Source organism: Conger conger, chromosome 4 (assembly GCF_963514075.1).
Source record: "Conger conger chromosome 4, fConCon1.1, whole genome shotgun sequence".
Taxonomy (NCBI): Eukaryota; Metazoa; Chordata; class Actinopteri; order Anguilliformes; family Congridae; genus Conger; species Conger conger.
This window is the reverse complement of record NC_083763.1, coordinates 21,496,786-21,510,201: the sequence shown is the minus strand read 5'-3', so window position 1 is coordinate 21,510,201 and position 13,416 is coordinate 21,496,786. Positions and strand designations below refer to the sequence as shown.

The 13,416-nt window shown below is 38.3% G+C and overlaps 1 protein-coding gene across 1 annotated transcript; it reads right to left on the bottom strand.

Moving 5' to 3' along the window:
• Positions 1-11,016: 11,016 nt before the first annotated feature.
• Positions 11,017-12,883, bottom strand: pdcb (phosducin b). Its single transcript, XM_061238919.1, has 3 exons — positions 12,850-12,883; positions 12,088-12,233; positions 11,017-11,535 (listed from the first exon to the last, which is right to left on the bottom strand). The coding sequence occupies exons 1-3, from the start codon at positions 12,881-12,883 to the stop codon at positions 11,017-11,019; spliced, it is 699 nt and encodes a 232-aa protein (XP_061094903.1).
• Between the last annotated feature and the right edge of the window lie 533 nt (positions 12,884-13,416).

Here is a 13,416-nt window from a genome sequence, read left to right as displayed (position 1 = left end):
ACAAGGATAGCGCCAACCTATAACACACATGACACACTTCCGAGTCATTTCAAAGATGGAAGAGCGCGTATCAAGATGCACACGTATGCTATAATGGAAGCCAGTGTTCAGTCGTTGTAGTACGTACATTCTGAGAACATAATGGAATCAAATTAAGAACACAAAGAAATATAAAAGTGGAAAAAGCAACACTTGACATATTGTTTTATTTTTTGTAATACATGCACTTCCCCACCTCTAAAATGACATGGTCACCTGTAAATATCGCTTTGATGTTTGGTTGTGCATGCTCATGTACAGAATATAAAAAAAATTCTGAAATTCAATTCCATTTTATTTGTATAGCAATTTTCATAGTAGACTGTCACAAAGACACTTTACAGAAGGGAAGAAGCACTAAGCCCCCAAATAGCATATAAGGTAAATGACTCCCTAGTAGGAGAAAAACCCTCAAACATTGGAGAGAAAAAACTCCCAGATGGGAAGAAATCTTGAGGAACCCGGCTATACTGGGATGCTCATCCTCTACTGGCATATAGGTTAAGATGGTAACACTTCAGGTATTAAACTAGCAGGTAATCTTGAAAGTCCACATGCAGTTCAGAGGGGAGGGGGATGAATCTGTAGCTCCAGGATGTTCATGCGTGGGAATGAACAAAAAGAGGAGCAGGGCTGCTGCAGTCCAATGGTCCAAGAGCTCGGGGAAAGGGCTGGGGCAGATGACCCAGGAAGAAAAAAAACAAAGAAGGATGTTAGGCACCAGAAAATGTATCAGGACAGAGTGCTCATGCGCAGACCTGCCAGCCATGCCAAAAATGTACCACACAAACCTCCCCAGTGACTAAGGTTCTAAAATCTTGACGCTAAACTGATGCAAATACGGTATAGATAATTTTTTAAATAAAGAAGACATTTTTTGGTGAAATTCCTCTCTAAAAGTCTGCACGTCTTTAACACATGACCAGATGGTTTGCTAACTCAGTATGGTGTTGTATTAATTTAATATAGTGTAGCTGGATGTCCTCCTTTCCATCAGATCTTATACTTGTATCTCTTACTTTAAGAAAAAAAAAAAAACGGTTTAAATTACGTTTACGTAAGGCTCCAGGTTATCAATGTATTGAAACACTAGATGGCGGTAATGATTCTTAGATCACTTTTACTGGGCCTTAAAACCAAGCTATTCGACCCTCTCCAATCCGTTTATATATAATTAATAATTAGAGTTAATGATTTGATGTAAAATACATCATTTCTAAATAAGAGAGCAGCAAAGTTGATAGAATGTCTGTACTGTAATGGTCAGTTAATTTTTCTTGGCAACCTGCTAAAAAGATGTACCACTGATTGGTGAAATGTAAATCACTCTGTTGCTTAAGTTAGCAGCAAGGTCCCCAAGTCCACCATCAACAAGACTATATGGGAACTTTGTTGTTTCATTATATACAAAAGCTATACAAAAATAAAAAAGATTGATATCTTAATATTTGATTTCTTAGGATCTTTATATACACTACTGTTCAAAAGTTTTATTTATTGTTGTATAATTGTTTGTTTATTATTGTTTGTAATAAAACATTTATAAGTGGTCAAAGCGCGGACTCAGAGCTTTTTTGTAAAAGGCATTTTATACATTTTGGTTTCACCGTGTAGTAATTACAGCACTTTTTATATGTAGTCCCCCATTACAATGTTTGAGACAAATAAAATGTCATGTTTTGTATTTGGTTGCATATCCTTTGCATGCCATGACTTCCTGATGTCTGTGACCTATCAACATCATCCGAGTCTGGATATCTTATTTTCAGGTTGTCCTACAAGCGATACTCATGACTGACTCATGAGTGTATTTTGTTCCTCATTTGGGGATTTGTCGGGGTTCAGGCATATCCGCCCCTCCCCCCAACAAATATATTGGCAGTTCATCATGTAATGTAAAAATCTGAACATATGTAACAAAATGTTACATTTGTCGTTTTGAAATGCATGGGGGCGTATATAAAATGTAAGAGAGTGTATGTGATGATTTGCAACCCTTTGGGTCTCCTTTCAGTTTCAGGCACACCCATTTTAGTTATTTATTCTTGTTTCATAGTTACCATATACCATTACAGTTTTTCAAAACCAGTTCAAACGCACATGTCGTGTGATAAAATATAATTAATCCCTTTGAAATTTGACTAGATGGGAGGAAAAAGCAATCAAAGCCATTCAGTACCTTCAGGGGATAAATATTATAGGGTAAAACTTACTATGACCTGTCTACCGACACTGACTGAGCACATTACTAATCCTGGGTAGGGCCTCCCTTTACTCTGAAAACAGCTTCAATTCTTCATCGCATGGATTTCACAAGATGTTGAAAACATTTGAGTTTCTGTTCCATGGAATTTCTGCAGATTTGTCAGGTTCACATTCATGCTGTGAATCTCCCATTCTACCACATGCCAAAAGTGTTTCAGTGGATACAGATCTGGTGACTGGGAAGGCCACTGAAGAACATTGAACTCATTGTCATGTTCATGAAACCAGTTTGAGACAACTTTTGCTTTGTGACATGGTGAATTATCATACTGGAAGTGACCATTGAAAGATGGGTACATTGTGGCCATGAAGGGATGCACATGGCCAGTAACGATGCTGAAATAGGCTGCAGAATTCAAGTGATGATTGGTTAGTATTAACAGGCCCAAAGTGTTACATACCATTACACCACCACCAGCCTGGACTCTTGACCCAAGGCAGGTTGGGTCCATGGATTCATGCTGTTGGTGCCAAATTCTGACCCTACCATCTGTATGCCTCAGCAGAAATCGAGATTCATCAGTCCAGGCTACGCTTTTCCTGTGTTGAACTGTCCAGTTTTGGTGAGCCTGTGCCCACTGCAGCCTCAGCTTTCTATTCTTGGCTGAGAAAACACCTGAGTGAGTGACACCTGACATGGTCTTCTGCTGTTCTAGCCCATCCGTCTGGTGGTTATCTGAGTTACCGTAGCCTTTCTGTCAGCCCGGCCATTCTGTTCATTCTCCGTTGACCTCTCTCATCATGATTTAATGCATTGCACTGCTGCCACACGACTGGCTGATTAGATAGTCACATTTATAAGTAGGCGTACATGTGTTCCAAATGAAACTGACTATTTTTACACCACTCTAAGTATTCACTCATTAACATTCGTCAATCAGGGTTTTTGATTGAAGTGGTTGCACTGTGTTATTCTTTTCTTGAGAAATGACTATTGATCTTAGTTTGAACCCTCTTATATTGTAATATAATTTACTACTGAACTACTGAAGCAACAAAAGCATACCTGTGGTTGAGCAAAGCATAGACAACCATTTGAATGAGCGTCACTACCCAAACCAACAGGAATACATTTCTTATGTTTATCTTGCGTTTTCATCTGCTGAATTTGCTTAATTTTGAATATTTCCAGGAATAGTAACTTGTTTTTGTCATAATTTCCCTTCTTAGTTTAGATACGTTTGTTGTGTCAAGAACCACAGAATGTATAATTTGGGTATAAAATAATGGTTCACCTTCAAGGCTCACAATAAAATGCATGTTAGAATTTTTCATGTTTTTTAACTCAGGGGATTTCACTAAATGCTGCATTATGATATTATCGATAGTATTGATCGCAACACTTTACATTGTGTGTCTTCACCACTCATTTGGAAAAACAATAGCCCTTTAATTGTGGAAAGAAACTTGCATAAATATATCAAATAGACCTCTTAATGTCTCACAAATACTTTTTAATTTTCCCATTTTTCTTCCTGCTTGTTTTTCTACATTCTCTGCACATTTCTGGTTCCACATCTATTCCTAACTTTAGCTGGAAAGTGCCAAATGAATGCAAGTGATGGTGATGAAAATTATTATTTATAAGTGTAAGCAGAATCCCTTCTGTTTAAAAACTCATTTCTGTTGTTTAAATGGATATCATATGCTCCAAGCATTCCTACTCCCTCATTTACCCTTTTTCTCATTGGTGAAGGCGTGCCAAATGTGGCCGGAATCACCCTCCATCTTCCCTGACACTGCTCCATTACCTTTTCCATCTCTTCTGTGCCAAGGGATGGCACATTTGTTTCAATTCCAGTTAACAGGTGACTGTTGCTAAATTTGAATGTGGACTGTATCGATGAACAGAGGCTCTCTTGTCTAAATCAATCTTGTAAACAAAGTGCCAGAGCCCCATGTTCTTGTTGTTAATCAGATGATTGGTATTCATTTCTTTGACCTGTATGGACATGAGTCCTCTCCTTTCTTCTGTTATGTGTAAACGCTTGCTTTGTTTTGATGGGCTTTATAATTGATTACATCACCCATTCCATAATTATGGCCTGAGTCACTGTTAATCAAGCACATTCCAGTCGATCGTTTTTTTCAACATTCTGCATCAGATGAAAACCAGTTTTGTATTGGTTTAACTAGGGCATTACAATTTCTGAGAAATGGCACAATGAATCATATCAAGCATATTTAATGCAAACTGAAAAAAATCAGTGTGGAACTAACACAGAAAGGAATGTTGTCTTTTCAAAATGTTCTTATAAAATAATGTATTATTTGGCTGATGATTTTATCCAAAGCGACTTACAGTTGATTACACTAAGCAGGGGACAATCCCCCATGGAGCAATGCCAGGTTAAGGGCTGCCCAGGTTAACAGCTGTGTGGATCTTATTGTGGCTACACCGGGGATTGAACCACCAACCTGCCCCTGTGTATGAAACAGTGTGGTGGAATATGTTGTGAATGTGAATTTTTGTTGAATACTATCTATTTTTACAAACTGTCCTTTTTCTTGGGTTTGTGTTAAGACTTGCCATATTTCTTATGTGATCTTGATTGTCCCGCACGTGTCGTCTCAGATATACATATATATGTGTGCCAGTTAATTGCTGTGTCAAAGCCCTGACAAAGGCAGCTTTGCTTTGAAATGTTGGCAATTAAATACAGTAACTCATTGGAATTAAGAGTGTGTGGCCTTTCCTTTTAAGGTATGAAATCCAAACATGAAGATATTAAGGCAGAGTGGGTATTTTGCTGAACATAGTTGCTATCCTTCTATAAATGTCTATATATAGTTGCAGTGAGTGCTGTAATTTTGTGCTCATGAGGTATGTGTCTGGAAGATGCTTTTGGTTAGGACATGCTTTTATACTGGGGAGATGACCCACTTCACAAAACCTACATTGTAGTCATTCAGAAGTTAACTTCAAATTAGGAATCATGTTTTTGGCGGTATATTCTTAATAAGGTAACAGCCATTGGCTGGAGAGAAGGTTGTTTGTATTGCACTTTGTTTCTGCATTATTTTTGTTAGGTAAATGTGGCATTCATTCTATACATAATGGCCATGTAGTATTTCTGTGAAAAAAGCACACTGAATATATGACATGGAAGTAGAAAACATTTTATTTTATTTATTATACAGAAAACTTGTGAATGTGAATAGGTGAATTTTCCTGGTTTTGTTTTTTTTTTCTAAATTTAAAATGAATTATTTTTGTGTGATTTATCACTATATTGATACATGTTTACACTTTCAATAATGAAAGTATTTACCATCAAAGTTGACTTAGGTGTGCTCTTTCTGCAGAAATACAGACCATGATAATTGGACCTAGTGTGGAGAGCTTTCCTGACTGGATTGTCTCCTTACAAAACAAGAGTGGAATTTTCCTTGTCAACCCAACAGTTTTGCTTAGAAATCCTTAGAAATTACTTTGTTCACCAATGTTGTTTTCTTCATTTCTTCGTGCCTCCAACTCTACTTTGTAAGAGCACAAAAGGCTGCAGATTGTGTAACATTTCATGAACAATGTAATTATACCCATTGTATAATTACACAATGCCAGAATAAGACTTTCATTTGGAACTGGTGTTCCCAAGGCTCAGGAGAGCACACCAATACAGTGGCCGGTGACGTGGGATGGCAGAGTGGGAAGAGGGATCCAGTATGTATTACAGTACATAAAAATGGGGGACAGGCACTGAAAAGTCAAGAGCAGGTCATAGTAACAAAGATAAAAAAGGATGTTTAATCCAACTAAAGGTTCCTATTTTTATGTGGCTTACTGTAGAAGGAGCCACGCCAGTGACCCAAATAAAAGGTGTGACATTCAATCTAATGCTTTTGTTGTTAACAAAAAGACCTTCAAACACACATATTGTTATGAGACTATCCCTGATAACATTGTAAAGTAAATGTGTTAGAATAGAAAGGACGTGTTAGAATTGTTGCCATCCCAGCACATTCAAACCCAATTTTCCATGAAAAAGTCCCTCAGAACAGAGATTAAAGAGAATGACAAAGAACTTGGTGAGAAAGAGCAAGAGGTAAGGAAAGTGCCCCACAAGTCTCAAATCTCTCTCCTAAGTACACAAGAAATGGCTCGGAGAGCTAATAAAGACTTTGATAAGGCTGAACAAAAGGCTGTGCTAGTAAAAAGGCCAGTATGGGGTCCTGCTATTGTTGGTGGAGGTTCCCCTTTTTTTGGGTAGTGCAAAGGGCATGAGGATGCACACATGTTGTATTTAAAGGAAATCTATACATTTGGTGTAAATTCACTCAGTGGAAGTGACAATGAATTGGCCAAGAGCACCCACCTATTTGACAGTCTGGAGAACTTACAGCTTCGATTCTGGAACTGCATGATGATTGGAGATACCCGTAAAAAGAACATAAGATAATTGTTATGAAAAACAGGAAGGAATGAAGGGATAACATGTTGTCACTATTCTCATGAAAAATAATATTTGATATACATTACCAGACACTGAGGTCTGTGTTCAATACAGTTTGATAGTCCACCAGGGAAGCATATTCATGTTTAATTTAGTGCATTATGTCATCCACTAATGTCCACTCTCTTAATTTAAGGGATTTCCTGGACATATGGTTAGTCCAGTATTCCCTGGCTCAGCAATTATTATCTTATATTGAATTCAAAGACTGCTACTGCTATTCCTGCTAGTGTTGCAGGAACTAAGAGCTTAAGTCCAGTTGAGAGCTTAAGTCCAACAGCTTAAATACTGACCTTATGTACACTTAACATTGAACTTGGGCAGGCATGGTTGAAACTCATGTCAAATTGTTAGAAGGGATGTATTATGAAAATATGGATGTATTATGAAAATAAAGTGGTTGATACCATATGAAAATGATGAATGCAGTTACTACTACTTTTTTGGAGCTCTGAATCTATTAGTCATGCTCAGTAAAATGGTCAGTGTTAAATCAACTCAGAGTACCTGTAGTCCCTGCTGGACTCATATATACCCTGTTTGAGTTTAATTAACAATGGACATTTTCCTGTGTGCAATACGGTAAGCAATACCTTCATAGACAAGTGAACCTAATCATATTAAGACATTGAAGCAACTTTGTACATGAGTAATATGCAGCATGATAATGAATAAAGCACATGTGAACCAGCAATGGTTTAAATACGAATATCTCTTAAATTGTTGTTAGAATAACCTTTAAAATCATATTCTGCACTAGCTTTGCCTTTGGGTTCTGGACCTAGAATTGACTATAACATACACATTCAAAGCACTTTAGTAGGCTTACTACAGTACATTAAGTAATTCCCAATGCCATACAAAGCATATATTTTGGGATATTCGGGAGCCTATATTAGGGTACTTGCATGATTTATTTATTTTTGTAGGGTTCATATTATGTGTTATCTTTATTACTGTTGCTATTATGACTCCTGGAATATTGTATCTGATACCCAATAAGGACAACTCCAGGCCTGTATTAGGAGCCTTTTCCCCAGCACACAGATGTTGGTGATGATTACAGAATCAAACAAGTTTGACCAAATCCTTGCTTCCGGCATTCAGTCTATATGACAGCTGCTTGCTTGAATTTATGACTCACCAAATTGAAAGTTATTAAAAGACTCTTTGTTTTATTAAGTCAGCATTTTTATACAAGAATGTACTTGTAGATAGCTAGGGCGCATTTGAGTTACACCCAAATAAGGCTTGGACGCCCAACATGTGTGGTCCTGCTACACAAACTACATCTATAAAGAAACTGTCGGTATATCACATAGGTTAAAGCACTCTAGATGTGGAGTAAATTTTTCTAGTATGTCATTTAATTCAGAGACAACGTTGTATGCTGTATTCTGTTTACTCTGGTTGAAATTGTTTTTATCTTTAAAAATGTTGAAACATATATGCCAAACAAACATATGATTAATTTAGTGACACACATTTATTGCAGGATGTTTCAATACAGTTTACATTAGATTCCATATTTTCAGAAAAGTACAGATAGAAAAACGGACTGTATATCATATGCATTCAGATGACAGATGAAACCGCCCCTCTCTATGACTACACAATGCTTAATTTAGTTGTTATATCAGCAAACAGAAAGACAGAGAAACACAGAGAAACAATCTTGGCTACTTGATTAATGAGCACATGCTACAGTAGCAAATGAAATTGTCTTAAATAACATAATAAAGAACTGCCTTTATATTATCACTGTGTGAAATAGGAAATATATACTTTTCAATGAAGTGGTTGAGCTTCAGTGGACATCACGTGCTGAGACCTGTGTCTGAGGGAAATGTACTAAAGATACCTACAGTATATGCAAAAGAAACAAGCAAGATGGAGCCATCAAAATTGAACGTAAAATGGGTAAAGCTCAATAACTACTCTAGTGTACGAATACACTTTGAGGAAACACAGTCAAAATACCTAATATGTTATATGATATAGAGAATGTGGTGGGGTGACATGGCTCAGGCAGTAAGAGCAGTCGTCTGGCAGTCGGAGGGTTGCCGGTTCGATCCCCCGCCTGGGCTGTGTCGAAGTGTCCCTGAGCAAGACACCTAACCCCCAAATGCTCCTGACGAGCTGGTCGGGGACTTGCATGGCAGCCAATCGCCGTGAGTGTGTGTATGAATGGGTGAATGGAGAAGCATCAATTGTACAGCGCTTTGGATAAAGGCGCTATATAAATGCCTGCCATTTACCAGAATGTAATGCCATTCACTGCAACTGCTTAAATATTACATTCCATATATTGCAACCAATTCTTGTTATTCTTGGAGATAATCCAAAAATATATTTAAAATAGATTGCTGAGCAATGAATTCATAGACATTCATTTTGAAAAAAAAAAGGAATTTCAGATGACTCAATGGCATCCACATTAATGCCAGAAATATGATATACGTAAATCATTCTTATTCAGGCTGTAAGGTGTTTGGTAAGGTAACTGTGATTTAAATAAAATATAAACAGTGATTCCACATTTAGATTATTATGAAAAAAACATTTTTGGGTAAAATCTCTCTGATAAATTATTGGAAACAGGTAATCAATGACAAACCTGCACATCAAGCAGAAGCATTTCTATTAAATACCAATGTTTTATAAGTTTTATTGGCCATGCACTTTATGTGGACTGTTGGTTGTTTGGGTCTATCTGGTTTAGCATTAGTGTCTGTAAAGAGTCTCTAGCATTAAGTTCATAAGTCATACTGGGACAGATTTCTCAATGCACACTGCAAAGTGCAGTTTGTTTTAGGCACTATAGATGAGTTTCCAGTTCATAAAGAATGGAGAGTGCGTGTGCAGCTTGGAGGCAGAAACTATTGAAGAGGGGCATAGGGGTGTTTAAGCCTCTAACTCTTCTGCATTATTTTATCATCAATTACATTGCAATGTATGATTTGTATTAAGCCAATTATGTAATAATTAACGTATTAAGTTGTGTTTTTCCCAATGGCAGTTAAAATAGATATGACACCAATTACAATTATTACTATGGATGCAGCCCCTGTATGTGCCCTTTTCTAAAGATTAAATACAGTCATAAAAAAAAAATTTTTTTGGACGTAGTCTAGTGTTAGCTAAAGTTACATCATCTCTGCTTGATCTTTTGCCCCCTGTCTGCATGTATACGTATGCATATTCAGTGTGATGTCACACTGAACATAGAACATATAGACAATTGCTTCAGTAGGAATGTGAACAGCACAAATGTTTTCACCAGAAACAACACAGCCCTCCATAAGAGGGATATGCCTATAAAGGCACTGGATTAGATGACGGAGGACTACAGCCTCCTGACAGCTACATGACTGATGGTATTCATTCTGTATTACCAACAACACTGTAATATGATCATTCATATTACAGTCTTCCAGTTTTGATACATGTGAATATTGAGTACCAGAAAAAATGACAAAATAAACTCATGGATCACAGTACTTCTGGCGCACCTTAAATTATTTCAATTGTTGTAATTTCTGATTAAATGTTTCATGTTTTGTGTATGCTGTGTTCCTAGAGTATGTGACTGAGGGCCGGGGGAAGAGAATCAGGTGCTCTGGGTAGATAATACTAATAAAACATTTCCCAGTAGATAATACTGGAGATAGCTATCAAGCGATATGTTCCAAAGCTAGGCTAGTCCATGCTGCAGTAGATAGCTAGATTAACTTTACTCTTTTGAGCAGTATCTAAACTTTTCAGTAAAAAAGTATGTTATGTATGTAAAGTAGCTTTCCTAACCCTTTGCCTTTGCTTGTGCTTGCCTTCTATAGTTAGAACCATAGGGCTTTGCACAGTGCCCCCAGTTGTCTGGCACCTAGGAAAATGCCCAGTTTGCCCAGTACTTCCGCCAGCTCTGATATAAATGCATTCATATGTAAATTTGTGCATGGACACTACTGTTGTGTCCTTGAGTGAGGTTTATATCCTAAAATGCTTCAGAAAGTACCCAGCTGCTTAAATGGATAACAATATTATAATCATGTGAAAATATTAACTATTTACATAAACCAACAAAACACTAAGCCGATACAGAATGCATGGTCTATATTAGACTGACCTGCTCTCATTTAGGGTGGATCACTCGCACTATTCTCAATCATTAATGGAGAACAGTATTTGTCTACCGGTCTGTACTTGCTATAAGGAAGAATAATTAAACTTATTCTCTGGAAAGCCCTCTCAACAGAGCGATTCATTCCACATCAGCCTCCTCCTCCTCAGCGCCTGCAGGGTTAAAATCCTTCTGTGGTAGCAGGCCATACTCGTTAAGGAATGCCTCCACATCGACCGCAAAGATTTCTTCATTCAGGTGCTGGGTGGCACACAGGAAATTTCCCAGAAGCTCGCCGGATTTGTACACCAGTATGGTGGGCAGGACATCGTCCGAGAACCTGTCGGCTGCGCCCGTGCTGGAGGCCTTGATCTTGCAGAACTTGACGGAGGGGTACTCCGCTGCCAGGCAGGTGAAGCAGCTATTGAGCGCTTCGCAGCCCTTCACCCTGTCCTCATAGATGTGCACCACCACCGTGGCCAGCTGGTGTTCCTTCTCAATCACCTCCAGGAAGGCCTCGCCGCTCTCCAGCTCCTGTACGCCCTCGAACGTGGGCCCGAAGCTCAGGCGCTCCCGCATCTCCTGCATGCACTGCTTGCGGTATTTTCGCAGGTGTTTTTCATCCTCCTCCTTGATTAGCTCGTACTCCTGTGTGCTCATCTTTGGGGGTGGGGGTGGGGGTGGGGACACACACAAATGAACACCTTTACATAGCCTTACCCTGCTGAAAAAAACCAGCTGAGGCTAGGTTTTGAAACAGCTGGTAGCTGGTTGACCAGTTCCATACTCAACATGGTTTGACCAGTTCAAGCTATGTTTTGAAACAGATAGTAGCTGGTCATTTCAAGCTGGTAATAGTGGGATTCTACACCATGGTAGAGTGAGCTTTAAAATGTAGGCCTGGTATAGGAGTCTTGTCATAGTCAGTGAAGTCACTTTTACTTCTACACTCTTAAAGCCAGTGATACATACTATATGGCCTCCATACACCAATCATACATTTTATCCATCTTCAATGATCTAGCAGTGTTAACTGACTGAATATATGAGTCACTGAGCCTTCAGCTTCTAACCATCGCCAACATTTATCAAAAACGTGCTGCAAAACATAGCTTAAACCTTCCTGTACTTTTGTTTGAACTGTAATGGTTTTACAAGCACGAAAGCCATCAGTGATAATCTTGTTTGTCTGTTGTGCATGACTCAACTGACCTTGCGATGTCCTCTGTCCTGCCCTCCCTCCTTGGGCTTCTGCGTGGACATCTGCCGGAGTAGCTCTCGCTTGCTGGGGGGCAGGGAGTCCTGGTCCACGCTCTCCAGTTTAAACTTCCTCCAATCATTGATCACCCCCTTGGGACCTGATGATTTCAAGTTCAAAATGGTCACAGGTAGGGGTAGATTGACAATGTTGTAGCACAGCATTGGGAAGGTCCTGGTGCGTGATATTATGCAGGACATACAAGCTGCTGATGAATTAGGTATAAAAGAGTGTCTTAAGGCTGCTTCGCTTCTTATTTACTCCGTTGGTGAGTAACACAGGAAAAGCAGCTTAAAGTGCCCGTTCACTAATAATAGCTTTAATAATAATAACTTTATTTGTATGGCATCTTTAATACAGAATGCAGCTCAAAGTGCTTAACAGAAAGAATAAAAGACCAGGAATAGCACATAGTCAATTATACAAGTTTAAAAAGTTTAAGAAAGAGAATAAATAAAGCGTTTCAGATGATTTTGACTTCGACCTGGTGAAAAAGTGAAACTGTGGAATGGAAGCTCACAGAAATTATTGCTTTTGAGTGAGGGAAGTTTGATCTTACAATTCTTGTCGACTTGATTGCTTGGCTGGCCTTTTCACTCTAGTTTCGCAAACATCTCTAGAATTACAATATTGAACTATGCTGATAAGAAAAAAGCCGTGCCTTATAAGAGCTCCCTGTCTGATCCCACATTCTTTTGATGCTAGATCATATTCACCTGTCTGGGTAGTTGGCAGCTCCTCCTCTCCCATAACTGGGCTTGACAGCTTGTTTAAAAGTCTCCTGGAAAATATAAGAAGTGAGAAGAGATTAAGACATAAGAAGCTGACATTAATTCCACAGCTGTGATTAACATAGTTAACTGTCAATTATTATTGTAAAGTCAAACAAAGTGAAAATGGCAATACAATCTCAGTCTAAAATAAATATATTGTGTCATTCCATCATTTCCTGTTTACTAGGGTATAAAAATAAGGTAACAAGCATGCAAAATAATCATTATTTTTTCATCCATCAGCATGGGAAAAGCCAAATAAAAGCCAATAGACAGATGATAATTGACAGACAGAAGTCTGGTAATGGGTACAAAAAATACATTAATGGTTAAGCATACCACTTATCACAGCAACTTGGGCTATAATAAAAAATTTAAAAAACCATATAGAATGGTTGCAAACTTGCCAGGGAGAGGACGCAAGTGCACGTTGTCCCCACAGATGGTGAGGAAGATGGTGAGGGAGGCTATAAAGAAGGTATCACAGTTTAAGAGATTTGTTGCAACTTG